This window comes from Fundulus heteroclitus, chromosome 9, assembly GCF_011125445.2.
Source record: "Fundulus heteroclitus isolate FHET01 chromosome 9, MU-UCD_Fhet_4.1, whole genome shotgun sequence".
Taxonomy (NCBI): Eukaryota; Metazoa; Chordata; class Actinopteri; order Cyprinodontiformes; family Fundulidae; genus Fundulus; species Fundulus heteroclitus.
The window spans coordinates 28866852-28882820 of NC_046369.1; the positions used below are offsets into that span (position 1 = coordinate 28866852).

General features: G+C 41.5%; 1 protein-coding gene across 2 annotated transcripts in view; it reads right to left on the bottom strand.

The window, feature by feature from the left end:
* Positions 1–11323, bottom strand: part of LOC105928863 (importin-13) — a 39086-nt gene extending 27763 nt beyond the window's left edge. For both annotated transcript variants that reach the window (XR_004931704.1, XM_036141405.1), the window contains exons 1-4: positions 11228–11323; positions 10743–10829; positions 817–942; positions 374–730 (exon numbers count right to left, since the gene is read on the bottom strand). Coding sequence is in view for 1 of the 2 variants with exons in the window: in XM_036141405.1 (XP_035997298.1) it covers positions 374–730; positions 817–942; positions 10743–10811 (552 nt within the window). In the remaining variant the exon portion in view is untranslated. The remainder of the gene's footprint in view (positions 1–373; positions 731–816; positions 943–10742; positions 10830–11227) is intronic.
* Between the last annotated feature and the right edge of the window lie 4646 nt (positions 11324–15969).

Genomic DNA, 15969 nt, shown 5'->3' on the forward strand with positions numbered 1-15969 from the left:
TAATAAAAATATGTCACTTTGATGCTATGATTTCCACTTTTTTAATGAAACTAACTTAATTTTCAGCTACATTTTAATTTATGAGATACACTTGTGATTTTCAGATACTGCAGTTAGTAAAATACATAAGAAAAAACTAAATAGAGAAAAACCTATATTCATTCACATTTTATTTCAATTATTATTATTATATAATATAATTTAATCATCTAACAATTTTCAACCTACAATACATTTTGATCAGAAAATGTGTGTTCATAAAATGTAAGTCAATGATCAATTTAGTTTATTCCTAAAACTGTGCTACTGTTAAGTCGATAAGCCGTTAGTAATAGACAGGTGGAAGAAGAGACGATGCCAGGAGGGACCCTACCTGTCCCTTGCGGTACTGCGGCAGCCGGCTGGTCTGAAACTCCTCGGGCAGCACAGTGAGCAGCTCCAGTAAAGCCAGGCAGCGTGCCCGGCCATCCACCCCTCCCCCCTCCTCCTGAAACACCCGGACCATCTCTGCCACGGCGCCGGGCCAGGCCTCGGGCATCGTGTTGAGTGCCAAAGAGGCCAGCGCCACGCACAGTCGGGTGAGAACCATCTTGGAGCCGGAGGAGAAGCAGGCTATCTGGGAGAACAACTGGCTCTTCAGGGACTCGTACTGGTCAGTGGGGATGTCCGACCAGTACCGAGAGATTTTGGTGTGAAGCGCGCTGGCCCCAAAATACTGGATCTCAGGCACCTACGACAGGAAATACAATGTGATTAAACAAAGCAATCTTCCAATCCCTCGTAATAACCATTTTAGAGTTGATGAGGACTACGTACCTTATCCGGGCTGAGCAGGGCCCAACAAAACTGCCAGGCCTGAGGTGAAACTTGAGCTTGCATCAGCCATTTCTGTGCCAGATTCTTGTTTTCTATATTTGGATCATAATACAACTGATGGAGAGCCTGGAAAAGGAAAAAGAAAATGAAATTAACAGAGGAGTTAAATGTATCCGCACAATGGTAGCCTCATAAAACCGTCACAGAGTTGAACTGCCCTGAAAATACTGTGAGAAACCAATACAGCAATTACACCTGACAAGGCTGGGGCCCCTTACTGGTATCAAGGTATACCAAGAGTTTTTCAGTTTCCAAAACTACTAACATTATACAGCTCCCACAGCTTAAAGGTTTGTGGATCTTCATAGGCTAGCACTTGTTCCTAGATGGGCTTTTGTAGACAGTATATCTAAGAACTATTAACAACATTATGTATAACAGAATCTAAGGTTCATTTAAACAGGAAAGTAACAATATTTCTGATGCTGCTGAAATAATACTAATGATTTTTCATTACTAGGATGCACAACGTCAATGTGTTATGCTGCACTAATTACTAAGGTATACTCTTGTTAACATTACACATTTAAGATGTTTTTATGGTTCTACAAAAGATAAGTAAAATAAATAGCAATATCACCATGTTAGTTAGATAGTAGAAGTTTTTAAAGACACTTATTGGGCTTATTATACCCACTGAATAGAAATATAGACCTACAGTGAGACATTCAGGGGTATCTGCAGCAAAGTGACAGACCAATGGAAGCATGCAGATACACTTCAAGATAAGCAGTAACAATTACATTTTTAAGACTGTACAGTAATGTCAAATGTACAATATGAGTAAAAAATATAGTCGTAAAATATAATACATGCATATTATTAGAAATGTGCACCTGAGAAAGATCATTTAAAAAAAGCACAAACTGCTTTGCACATTTCTGGAAGAAAACAGACTATTAACAGGAATATAGCAGCGATGTAAACAACTTATTGGGTTTGTTGTGAGCGGCGATGGTTAGAGCCTCACAGCTTCAAGGTGGAAGGACCTACGATATCGCTCCTTTGTGCCCTTAGCATGCAGCAGCCGTTCCCTCTCCTGCTTCTTAACAGCGTCATGCATGAGGTGGGAGACACTGTTCAAGAGGGAGGTTTATTTTTGATAGAGTTCTTCTGTCTCCCACCACCTGCAGGGGACAGCTTAGGACAAAGCTGATGAGAATATGACAAATATGGCAAGCTGATAAAAGCAGGTTGATTAGTTGGTCTATCTGTTCTGTGGCTTTGTGGAGCATAGATGCTGCAGCAACCCTGTCGTGTAGCTGAGCACTGCTGGTCAGCTGGCAGGAGGAAAGCTCCTGAACTCCAGCTATACTCACAAGAAATACTATTTTGCCTGTTTGAAATATTTATTTAGAAAACAGAGATAGTTTTGGTGTAGAAATTAAAGAAATGTTAATACTATGTGAACGTAAAGAGCAGACTTTAAGAAGGGATAATATTCTGCACATCAGAAGCTCATCGGGGTTCTCGCCGGCGCATTTCAGCGTCGCAGGATACACTGAATGTTGTCAAAATTTCAGTGAAATTCACCATTAACGATCAATACGACATGGACGTTTGAAAGCAACATAGAAAGGCCGGTGGAGCTCTTGAACGTGCATCAGCAAAGTTATAAACGCTCATCAAAGAAACGTATAAACCGCCCGGACAACATAAGCTAACGCTAGCTGTAACACGAGCTGCATTACGCAACTGTGAGAATCACCTGTATTACTTTAGTAGTAGTAATTCTCTGTGATATAAATAAAAGGAAAACGGATAATGTTAGGCATTGATGTTTAAAATTGTTGGTTTAACGATGTGATACCAAAAAAAAAAAAAATCTAAACAAAAATTGTTAGTTAAGGCCATCATACAAAAAGAATCTCATACGGGACCGTGCTTACGCTTAACAGAGAAAGTGGACGTTGTTGGGAAAGCGAACCAGCTGACGAAGAAATAACCTGTCCTGCTTACTCCTGACGGCCGGAGAGAGATGGCTACTTTGGAGAAGAGCCCGCACAGGCACACAGTAGACACATTACCCCAAAAACCTGCGCAGACTAGAAAGCAATGAACTGAAAACAGCTCTCTTTCAAGCACAGCTTCCAGGTATTTGAGCACTTGAGTGCAAGGAGGACAAAGCAGGAGAGAGGCAAAGACAAAATATATATATATATATATATATATATAAATATATAAAGGGAACAAGCATGACAGGGATATCAAGGAGAGGAGAAATGAGCATCAATTAAACAGATGTCTCCGAATTCTGGCAACGCCGGAACGACGCTCCTGAAAGCTGTCGGCTTCTCTCTCCCACTTTGTCGTGCACAAACACGCTTGCACAAAAGCACACAGTCGGTGAACTGAAACCACTGGCAGCCGGAGTAAAATGCCTTACAGAAAGAACGCAGGAACAAAAAAATCCATCCTGTGAGCTTCTCATCTTGAATTTTTACCCCTGCAGCCTTGTCGGGGCCAAATCCTCCACCACCAATCTCTCTGTCTCCATTTCACCTGTTCAGCTGTCATCCTACAGCTTAAAGCCTCCTCTCCCCCCCCCCCCCATTAATTTCAATCCCAGTCCTCTGACATTTAAAATCAAACATTTTTGCAAAAAAAAAATAAAAAATACACCAAAAATCTTTTTTTTTTTTCCCTTTCTAAATATTCAAGCATTGTTCAGTTTTAACCTTTGCTTGTTGAAAAGGTTAAAACTGAACAATGCAATAGAAAGCAGCTGCAGCTGAAAAGAGGAGCACCGAACCAACGAACCATCGTCTGGAAGCGGAGTATCAGGTAGCATCCCTTCAGCCTACCATCATCCAGTACGATTACCTGACTCCCCTCACCGTGCAGGTCTCTGAACACGGCAGGCTGGGCGCTAACAAGCTGACTGTCTGCAGACAGCCAGGTATCACTTGTATCTCTATGAGGGGAAACAGAGGCACGCTGTAGGTGGCCATACGTAACACAGAGCAGGTGCTGAATTCATAATACGCCTGAAGCTTTGACTTATTCATGGCTGGCAGGGTCTCTGAGCCCAAAAACCCATCCACCTCCATTTTGTGAGAATAAAGCCCACTCCGATATAAACTTGGCTTTGATACGGTTTCGCGGGACATTAGGGATCAACACAGACAAAACGGTACAATTGAGGTAAAATTAAAGTCCCGTCTCTGTCGTGGCGAGCTTCCGCAGCGTCTTTTGTTGGATGGCTATCGGGGCTTCCTTTAAGCAGCCTTTCAACTCCACTCTGATCGTTCTCTAGACCAGGGTGCGACTTCAGACTTAAAAGAAGCAGCAAATCATTACTGCAGTCCACTCGCTGACTGCAGACCTCGCCTTATCTAATCCCGAACAGCTCTGCGCGTCCTTCTGAGGGTCATTATCGAATCAAAGACACAGCACAGGCTGGCTGGTTCACTCCTTCAACCTCACAAGAACTAGCCCTTTCAATAACGACACCGCACGTTGGCCATTAGTCCTAGTCAAAGAGCGACGCAGACAAGGACAAACGGCATCAATCGCACATAAGCATAGAGTTACGGGAGAGCACGGAAATACCGTCTGTTGATCACAAAGTTTCTTAGACCACTTAGAGGTTTTACTAAAGATGCATCAATAAGAGGTTTTGTTGCTGGTTTTCTGATCACTCTGATAAAAATAAATCCTCTTTCTACTTTTCAGATAAATTGAAAATACAGCCGTCTAAAAGCACAAGTTGTCTACAGTAAAAATAGCACAACGATTTGCAATAAACAAGCAGAGGTTACAAAGCTGCACCTCTCCAGACGATTAAGTACGACACATTCATCCAGGTTATGGAACAAAGGCATTTAATAAACCAAATCTAACTAGAATAAATGACAGTATATCTTATTTACTCCTTTATTTATACTCCTTCACAGCTCATTGACAAAACATCACAGCCACATCCAACTTATTGAGAGGAAAAATCTCAGATTTACTGGTAGGTTATTAAAAAGGTAATTCATTTATCGTACCTATAAAGGGTATACTGAAGCACTTTTCTGCTAATCATCATTAATCAAGCTGATAAACAAGAAAACCTCAAAGGGTTGATTGGTAAATGTAGCCATGGAGAAGACAACTTAATTATATTTCCTTCCATAAAAGCATCAGATTTATTCTATAAAAAAAATGTCAGAAAATATACATTATTTTCCTTTATTAGCGCTAATTAAAAGCTTACTGTACAAAGAGTTATGTGTTAAGATTGCATTAGAGCTTTAATCTAGATCACAATAGTGACACTTTAAACGTAAACGATTACATTGGAATATTTAGTAATCAATAAGAAATCACACAACACAGTTCAACACTGTAAAGAAACTAAATGTAACAAAACGAACAGAAACTAGCAATTCATTAAGAGAACCTCTGAGCTGAAATCAAAGGTTTATATTATATATCACAAATTTAGCCTTGACCACACATCCACGTTACTGCTTGGACCTCCACAAATAAATGTTCGCTAATAAATACAGAGCGCTGAGGCTCTCTATGCCTGGAATATTTGATGACGCTTCTTTAACGCAACATAGAAATGTTTTAAAAGATCCAAAGTTGGTAGAGTGGATCAAGCCATTAAGAAACATTTTCAATAAAACCTTGTTGTTGAGATAGAAATAACTTTTTTAGCAGACAGAAGACTCGTTAACTGGGGGCATATTTTATGTTTAATTAGGCGTTTATTTATTGTATGTCATCCATTATTACCACGCATAACATATTTTCCCAAAATCATGCAGCCCCATTTCCTAGTATTTAAATTGTTATTTGTATCAGTCATTTAAATTGTTTTGCCATAACAAAACATCTCCTTCTCTAAAAGTCAAGCGTGGTTTTGGCATATTATTTGGAAAATTAAATGCCTGCCCTAAATCTGAGGAAAAGTTTGGAAGAGAGAAAAAAATTAAATCCAAGTGAACGACCTCTGACCTCCCTGTTAACCATCTCACGGAGGAGGAAACCAGCCGAGTCTTCTTCTCATAGGAACAACATCAACAATTAGCAGCGTATGGCATAAATCTAGACAATTCTGGTCACCAGACGATTTCCTGGAGCGGATCTCTAGGTATTGCTGCGTATCTACCCGCCTAACACCTGTATCAGGATGACTGAACTCGGTAGCGAAACAACAATGCGCTTACAAAGAATATACAGTAAATAACGCATGTAGTCAGAAGGACAAACCAAAATCAACACAGTGAACTCGAGAACTATTATTGTGTCGACTGATTATTTTAAATACGCAAACAGAAACCAAATGGTTCTAAAAAAAGAAAGGAAAATGGTATTTTTCAATAAATATACAATAAAACCACTGTTTATTTAAATATATTTGAGCTGCAACGAGCACAGAACTACATCCAGTTATTCAGAACAGGTTTTTTGACTCTATTTCCAGACGCAGCAGCGCCTCCTGACCACAGATTCAATGTTTTCCACTCATCTGACCTTCAGAGTGTTCCCAATAAGGCCGCCACTGCGATAAAGGAGTGACTTTGTGCTATATGTGTGCAAATTAAAGACCTGCGAAGTGTTTGTTGATTAATAAAAGAAAGAATAGTTTGTCTTAGGATGTGCGCGGGTGTCTGTTGACAGCACACAGGCACAGCAAAAAAAAAAAAATTACGAGTAGCAGGATGTTGCCAATAGTGATGAGATCTGAGCATAAGAGCAAAAAAATAATAATAATGTTGTCTTACATCACCCTTTTTCATCTCTAAAGCTCAGCTGCATGGACGGACAGAGGAATAATCACTACCTGACAGAAAACAGAGGAATAACCGCATCAAGCACCCGAAGAGTTGCGTGTTCAGCCCTGAACCGTCTCCCATCGTTATTTGAACGGACTAGAAAGCCATCCATCTCTGACACATTAAATTAGAGGTGCACCACGAGAACTTCAGTCGACTTTGATTTATCTTTAAGAACCATCTTATAAAACATTAAAGCCACATTCATATTATTTTTTTTAAGTCTTCCTGCCATGAGTGCTCATTCTTTATATTAGGAGCAGAGGCAAAGTCACAGAGACACAATGATTGCCAAGGCCACATTTTAAGCTGTATTTAGCACCTTATATTACGATTAGCAAGGTTAGCGCAGCTGGTGTAACTAAAGCTGTGTTTCTTACTTTAACTATGAGACTTCAAAAAGCCACCAACGTCTTCATAAACTTGTTTCAAAAGAAAAAAGATTTAAAAACAAAAAAGACTGCACATTTCTGTAAATGAAGCCTCAAATCATCATCGCACAAAAGCACCTTATTACCTCATCATTTGTTATTTGTGACTCATGAAGGACAACTAGTTCATACAAACTTTTGAATCTTCATCTTTTTTGTTTTTTAATCTTTTGAACGCTATAACGAGAAAAAACAGAAAAACATTGTAAGCCTTGTTCATTGCCTGTTCGTTTGTCTTTTGTATGTGTACTCTTAGCCGGAGTGGCCAAAAAGAAATTTAACCGCGGTGACAATAAAGAATCTTTGAATCTTTTAAAACAGAGTAGATCTGCTGTACGACGTTAAGCCTTCCTGTTGTCTCCTAAAAGTGTTGCTCTTTCTAAGCCTGAAAGAATTGTATATATGTCATGGGAATGTTGTAGAGAACATTCCTTTTAAATAGTGTTACATCTTTTTTTTTCCCCCAAAATATATTTATTAAAATTTTGGCAGTTTAAACATACTTCTTGAACAATCTACAAAATATGACAACAGTAGTATTACTTGTTCAAGTCAAAATAAAATACAAACAGAAAAAAAAGCCTCTCACAGTATTAGTTCCTACGCAACTAGTCACATTTTGGTGTTACATCTTTTATTTTTTTCCTCTGATTTAATTTTAAACACCTAACTGAAACTGAAGATAGCTAAAGTTGAGTTTTCCCGGGCGTGCTCCGACAGTTCAGGGGTAGAGAGCACGACTCGTGTCTGCTGCATGTCTTCCTCCCTCTCAAACCCCCTCTCCCGTCAGGCTAGTGTGTGAAAAATTAAACCCCTAGTGCTGTTTAAAACAAAAAGTTTCCTTCCATCAGTAACAACTTCCATACTGAAGAGCGGTGTTATAACAACGACCCAGCAGCTCTTAGTTATTGTGAATTTATTGATCGGAAAGAAGACCTACGATTTGAGTTTCCAACCGGCTCGTCGCTGGTCAGGACTGACAACCACAAAAGTCACTCACCAGCCAATTTCTCAGTGCATCTCTACTTCAAACTCCAAACGTTTTTTCTGACTGATTTTGCTGTTCAACACCGATCCTTAAACACGTTAAGTTTTACTCTGAACCAGCTTCCTAATTCTTATGCTTGATGCGCCAGACTCGTCCTTTTCTACCTCTACGTCCTGTCTCAGAGGAGCAGAGGACTAAAGAGTAGAAAGCCTGGAAGACGGGCAGTACTGAATGGACCCTGACACAAACAGTGGCTCGTTTTTTAAAGCAGGCTGTGACTGATTGGAGACAGTTACAATGTGACGCAAAGTGACCCCTGGCCAAGCACCCCTGAGCAAGATGATGGCAGGTCAGGCCAAGCCAGCTGAGATGTACAGTAACTCCCTCAAGGGAGAATTATAAAATCTCAACAGCGCACTCTCTTACAGCCTAGGACTGACCTTTCAAACTTCCTCTGCGACACACTTAACTGCAGTTCTGAATGTAAGGCAGTATACAACCCAATTCTTTATGCACCAGGATGCTAACAATGTGTGACTTTGTCTACAGGACCAAAACTGAACAAAGACTCTTCTGTTGGACACATGCAAACAGCGGGCCAGGAACCATCCTCTCCAACACCATTTTGACAACAAGTCAACACACTAAAAATACAAAAAGACAGTACACAATGGTTCACTGTAATCTTTCAAACTGATTTTACCTTAATCAAGCAAAATAAAATACAACAATACGCAAGGGCTGGATGGTATAGAAAAAAGCAGATTGATAAAATAGAAATCATATTGATCAATACCGATAACTATCAAAAACTTCAAGATCACTCACATTGGTGAAGCAGTGGTGAGGCTGAATTGTCCATTCAAATGATGAACTTTTCAGATTTCTGTAAAGCACCGTTACACCTCAACGCTAGAAAATAAAAGTGTGTGACGGGTTCCCTAATAAAGGGATTTACGGCTGAACCTTAGAAGAAAAACCTCATCAGTTTTAAAGCTCAGTTCCAGAGTGACTCCAAAAATGGTCTATAAAAAAATAAGTTAAAAGGCTGATTCTGTCATTTTGCTTGACCCAACGAGATCAATTAAAGTCCGCTGGATGACGACGACTAGAATGCAAAAATGTCAGCACAGATGAAGTTGATACCGATGTCCATCAGGAGCAACCAGAACAGTTTCATACATTAGCATAGCACAGGTTTTTACACCCCTTAAATGACTGATTCTATAACCGTCACCACTTATTTCTGTATAACATGCTGCCTCCATTGATGGTGGGTTGCTGTAATAATAATAAATCCTACCCTACCCACCAGAACTGTAACAACCACCTCAGGTTTTATATATTAAACACACATTTTAAAGACAAAGCTACAACTACCACCAATAATAATAATAATAATAATAATACCATTTACATGCAAATACAATACATTTGGAGGTTTTCCTCCCTTTAACAAAATCCCTTTCAAAAATCCTGCCTGCCTGTTACCGTTACATAAAGTGAATGTTTTGGGATCAATATTCTATTTATTAGAATTGAATTTAAGTGGTCAAATATAAACAATGTTTCTTCTCCCTGCTTAGCACTTGGGATTGTTCACCGTCAATGTAAAGGTTTTAAAAAGTTCCAGTATCAAAAACAAAAAACGCTTTGTCGCTCGGTTTAAAGACATATCTGATAAAGTTCCTGAAAACGCGCTGAAGGCACTGGAATCATCTCTGGTCACACATATCATAAAGCAGCAAAGCACAGCCTCTGCTCCGCCTACTGCTGTGCACTGCTGGTCAGCTGGTATAAAGAAAGCTAGCAGAGCTGTCACCTGCTTACGGCAATGGCAAATCTGGGAGTTTGGAAATGTCTTTGTTTGTAGAAAACACAGACCATGTGGACACTTGAAAAAAAAAACTGCAATAACAATAATAATAATAATAAGAGTTTCCTCTTTTTTTGAGCAATAGGCCAATTTTGTACATTCCTGTTCTAATCTTTTAGGCAAAAACAACAAATCCATTCCATGGCACTCTTACTTAGGTTATCCTACCAGAAGCTAAATAAAAAACAAAAAGTCCCATGCACCTATTCCACCTGAAACCAGATGCTAAATCTTTTCCCCTGCAGGAATGTGCACCGCTCCCTCTGATCTGCCTTTAATCATTTCTGTCGCATCACCAATCTCCTCAAGCCTCCTCCTGGTCCTCCGCTGGCACATCCCTCACCTTTATCTTCTTCCATCAATCCAGCTCATCCACTGAGCCCCCCCCTCCCAATCCCATCTCTACCCATCATCCCTTAGTATGTCCAAGCCACTGGCCGCCCAGAAGGGTAATTCATCACAGCTACCTGGCACTTAACAGAACAGTGCAAACACACACACACACACAGCATATTATACCAAGCCCCTCAGAGGTAAAAGGAATCAAGACCCAGAGAAGCACTTTATGTTTTAAGCACATGAGGTTGGAACTTTAAGTCCGTACATCCAGACATTACAGAAACAGATTTTTTCAGTACATACACTGGAAAAAAACAACAACTATTATTATTATTATGTTGTTACATTATATTTTACAAAAAGTTCTTTCTTTTTCCAATTAACCTACCTTAGGTAAATCCCCTTCTCTAGTCTACAAACTGGGCGCTTGCCTGAGCAGCCGTGGACCTGTGAAGGCTCACCTTTTCTACGTTGTCCACCGTGAAGTCCAGCGCGTCCGGTGTGCTCGCTATCCTCCCCGGCGTCTCCATAGCTCCGCGGACACCGAGCTGTCAAACGGGGCAAAGGGGAGAGCAGCTTTCACACACTTGATTCCCGTTACAGACCATCACATTTCACCGGGGTTCGCTCCGCAGGAGCCGCCTGGCTTGTTTGGCTTTGTCGCTGTAAATCTCAGATGAGGGGTTAAGGGTGACGTGACAACGCCGAACCGGGGAAAGCTAACGCTAGCCTGTTGTTGCTAACGTGCCGCCGTAGAGAACCCCGCACACTGAAGCGAGCGGCTATGCTAACGCGAAGCTAACTGGTGTTAGCAACGTAACCGAACACAGCCCCGCACGCGCAGCAACCCCGCCCCGTAAACAGTGTTCGGGTTGACAGCGTCGTCAAAACTACGCATTGTCAGTATGTTATCTGAAGGAAGCGCAGAGCACTGTCATTTCCAAACCTTTCTGTCCAGCGACGGCAAGAGACGATGCTGGCGGCTGCCTCCCTGCGTGCCGCTTCTCTTCTCTGCCTCTTCTCCGTCACCAAGGAGCTTCTTTTTTTTTTTTTTTTTTTTTTTTTTTGCTGCATTCAAGAACTGTGGGAAATGTCGTAATTCGAAGCGTTGGGACCACCCAAATACCGTGGAAGATTTGGAAAGAGACTAAGATAAAAAAATTAACAAACCGTAAGATGTAAAACAAATGTAATGATGCACAACTCTAAACAAAGTTGTTTTTATTTTCTAAATAACCCGCTGGTTAAACTACATTATTTTATAGTGATTAGAAATAATAGGAATTCAACCACTCATCCAAGGGTTGTTGTTCTCACATCATTAAAGAGCAGTTTTCAGGTTAAGGATAGGTATTGTCATACATCATTTAAAATTTTGCATAAATATGCCAATCACTGGCGTCTTTCCAGTTGGGCTATATGGTTCTTCACCCAGGGTACCTATAAGCCCTTTTCCCACTGGCCCTACTCGGATTCACCCGCCCTACCCGGCCAAACCAAGCCGGTGGAAAAGGGGCTGTGAGCCCTTTGTAATGTTCAGACCTGCCTTAATTCTTCATAGCATGGATCTGACGACATGTTAGGGACATTCCTTGGAAACTTTAGCCAATATTGACATGATAGCATCACACAGTTCCTGCACATCTGTCAGCTGTGCATCCAAGATCACAATTTCTTGTTCCCCCAAATCCCAAATGTGATCTGGTGGATTGAGATCTGGTGACTACGGGGGGCTATTACAGTACAGGGAACTCATTGTCAAGTTGAATAAAAGAATTGGGAATGATTGGCATTTAGTGACATGATTATCTGCTCTGCAAGCAGTCAGCAGAAGATGCAGCCATAAAGGGATGTACATGGTAACCAACAGTTCTCAGGTCTGGCCATGGTGTTTAAACAATATTAAGTTGATACTAAGGATCACAATTATCCCTTTTCCATTAGTACCTGCTTAGCTTAACGTGACTCAGCTCTACTTGACTTCATAAGGATTTGAGTCAATTTCCAGTACAATGGAATACCACCACAATGTGGGTGGGGTCATCATAGCAGGTAAGATGACAGGATGAACATGCGATGCACCAACGTCTAGTTTCCTTTTGTATTTTCAAATCAGCCAGTTCTTTAGTTGTTTTTTTGTTTTTGTTTATATGTTTTTTTTAGGCTCTGGATGTTGTGGGGCTGTGTTGGTTAACGCGACTCTGTAACATTGCGTGGACATCAGGGGCAGTTCCTCTGGATTGGCAGACTGGGGTGGTGGTCCCCCTATTTAAAAAGGGGGACCAGAGGGTGTGTTCCAACTACAGAGGAATCACACTCTTAAGCCTCCCTGGTAAGGTCTATTCAGGGGTTCTGGAAAGGCGAGTCCGTCGAATCTCGGATTCAGGAAGAGCAGTGTGGTTTTCGTCCTGGCCGTGGAACACTGGACCAGCTCTACACCCTCAGGATTCTTGAGGGGGCATGGGAGTTTGCCCAACCAGTCTACATGTGCTTTGTGGATCTGGAGAAGGCATTCGACCGTGTCCCCCGGGGGATCCTGTGGGGGGTACTCCGGGAGTATGGAGTACCGGACCCTTTAATAAGGGCTGTCAGGTCTCTGTACGACCGGTGTCAGAGTCTGGTCCGCATTGCTGGCAGTAAGTTGGACTCGTTTCCGGTGAGAGTTGGACTCCGCCAAGGTTGCCCTTTGTCACCGATTCTGTTCATAACTTTTATGGACAGAATTTCTAGGCGCAGCCAAGGTGTCGAGGGGATCCGTTTTGGTGGCCTTAGGATTGCGTCTCTGCTATTCGCGGATGACGTGGTCCTATTGGCTTCATCAGGGCGTGATCTACAGCTCTCACTGGAGCGGTTCGCAGCCGAGTGCGAAGCGGCCGGGATGAAAATCAGTGCCTCCAAATCCGAGACCATGGTCTTGAACCGGAAAAGGGTAGAGTGCCTCCTCCGGGTTGGGGAGGATGTGCTGCCCCTAGTGGAGGAGTTCCAGTATCTTGGGGTCTTGTTCACGAATGAGGGGAGGATGGAGCGGGAGATCGACAGGCGGATTGGTGCAGCGTCTGCTATGAAGCGGGCGCTGTACCGATCCGTTGTGGTGAAGAAAGAGCTGAGCCAAAAGGCGAAGCTCTCGATTTACCGGTCGATCTACGTTCCTACCCTCATCTATGGTCACGAGCTTTGGGTCGTGACCGAAAGAACGAGATCCCGGATACAAGCGGCTGAAATTAGTTTTCTCCATAGTGTGTGTGAGATCTCCCTTAGAGATAGGGTGAGGAGCTCAGCCATCCGGGGAGGACTCAGTGTAGAGCCGCTGCTCCTCCACGTCGAGAGGAGCCAGTTGAGGTGGCCACGTCCCACCGGGAGGGGATCCAGAGGAAGACTATGTTTCTCGGCTGGCCTGGGAATGCCTTGGGATTCCCCCTGAGGAGCTGGCCCAAGTGGCCGGGGAGAGGGACGTCTGGGCCTCCTTTATAAAGCTGCTACCCCTGCGACCCGACCCAGGATAAGCGGAAGAGGATTGATGGATGGACGTTGTTTTTTAAATAATGCCTTCTTTTTAACAGTTACCTAAGGTCAGATTAGTGGAGTGCATAACAAATGGCAGTCAACTTTTTCTCTCATCCGAGCAATCAATCTATGCAGCTCTTCCAGAGCTGTAAAGGACCATTTTGCTGCTCTTCTCAACATACATTGCAGACAAGTATCTTTTCTGTGATGCAGCCACTAAGTCATTGTCCCACTCACCTGCAAAACAAAGCTCATGCATTCAAGTCGTATTTACTGCCCCAGTTATTGAGTGGCTGCAGAAAGTCTGTATCGTTATTTTTCTTTGATTGACTTTATTTTAAAGTGATTGCGCTTGGATCAAGTGTCTGTTAAATGCTCTGTAGAAGTCATGGTGATCAGAGTTTTAGTCTTTTTTGAGTTGCTGTTCAAAAACAATATATTAGAGATTTCCTGCTTTTTTCCCCATCATTGGATACATGCTTCATGTATATATGTTTAAAAAGCAAAATGCAATAAATGCCTTCTTCACAGGCACATACGATCACCATCATTGTTGTCCTTGACCAGACGGACGATTAATGTAGACACTTGACAGTTAATCAGAATAATCCTTGCAGATTATGTCAACCCACAAATAAGTGAAAATACTTTGCAGTTGCAGAGGGCTTAGGGTTGATTGCTTTACAAGGATTTGCAACAAAGAGGAGGTCCTGCATGTCAGAACAATTCTATCTAAAACCCCTGGAATGGTCTCCGTGCAGCCATGACGTCACACTTTAGTGTCACATCACTCACACCTTTTTGTAGGGGTAAATGAAAAACAAGGTGCATGTAACCTGCCCAGGTTAAAAAAAAAAAAAAATACAACTTGCAGTGATAAAAAAAGATGAGAGGATCAGAAGAGATGGTGCAAAACGTTGGAGAGTCCTGCATCCAAAAATGCTTGAATGTTATCAAAAAAGGAGACGCTCTTGTCAAGGTATACAAGCCTCTGTCTGAGGCATGGGGAAACTGATGGCAAGCCTCGCAAATAAAATTGCATTTGCCTTTGTTAAGGCAAAAAATATGAGTAACATTAGTATCCTGTGTCATTTTTAAGTTTATTACAAATTTATGATGGGTTTTGGGACACCCTCTATTTGAACATATGTATTTGATGTACTTTTTTTTGGCAAAAAAGGCAATTCTCTTTATCAAAATTCACTTTTTTTACTTCAGAAATAATGTAACTAATCAGTTAGTGTCATTAAATTAAACACAATTATAAAAACAGTAGACTCTGATATGGTAGTCTTTTTCAACTTAGAAATCTAATCAGCCGGACCTCTGCTCTATTTGCAGACAGACTGGGGAGTGTGTCCTTATCAAAGCTGAGCTGGGGCCTCTGTGAACTTTTTATTTTATTTTTTACTAATGATGGACATCTGAGGCCCATCATTAGTTTTAAACTGCTCCCCCTAGAGGCACAAAGGACTCACGCATATATGTGTGAATATACAACCAGATTGCCTTGACATTCTGGGCAAAGCATGGGCGCCTTCATGTGGGCCAATGAATGCACCACATCTTTATAGCATAACACTTGCAGTAAACAAAAAAACAGAAAAGTGTGAATTTTAAATTATTACAACCCAAATGAACAATAAAAAATCCCCATTGAGGACGGCATCTTTCATCGATTTGTCAGTATGCTTCTGATCCTTGACCTGCTGCACAACCCAAGTGCACTTGAGCATAAAGTCAGACTGATAGCTGGATATTTTCCTCCAGGAGGAGGAAATAATAACAGGAGCATTGACCAACATATTTTGTGTGTATTGATGTTTTCACTGGCGCAATTTAATGTGTCTTACTGGTTTCACAGCCGGTGACAGTTTTTATGTGTTTATGAAGATTTTATGTTTTCATGACGTAAAGCACTTTGAACTGCCTTGGTGCTGAAATACAAATAAACCTGACTTTGACTCGTAGATTATTTTCCATACAGTGTTTCATACAGTAATCTTTTTTGTTTGTTTGTTTAATCTACAACATATTTTTTTTACTCACTTTATTATTATTTTGCCTTTGTAGATTTTATTTCTTGGTCCGGTGGAATAAGCGCAATTTCCTTACGCTCATAACAGTGTGCAAATAAACCTCTGCCCTACACACTCTGGTACAGTAGGTGGCGGTATACAGCTT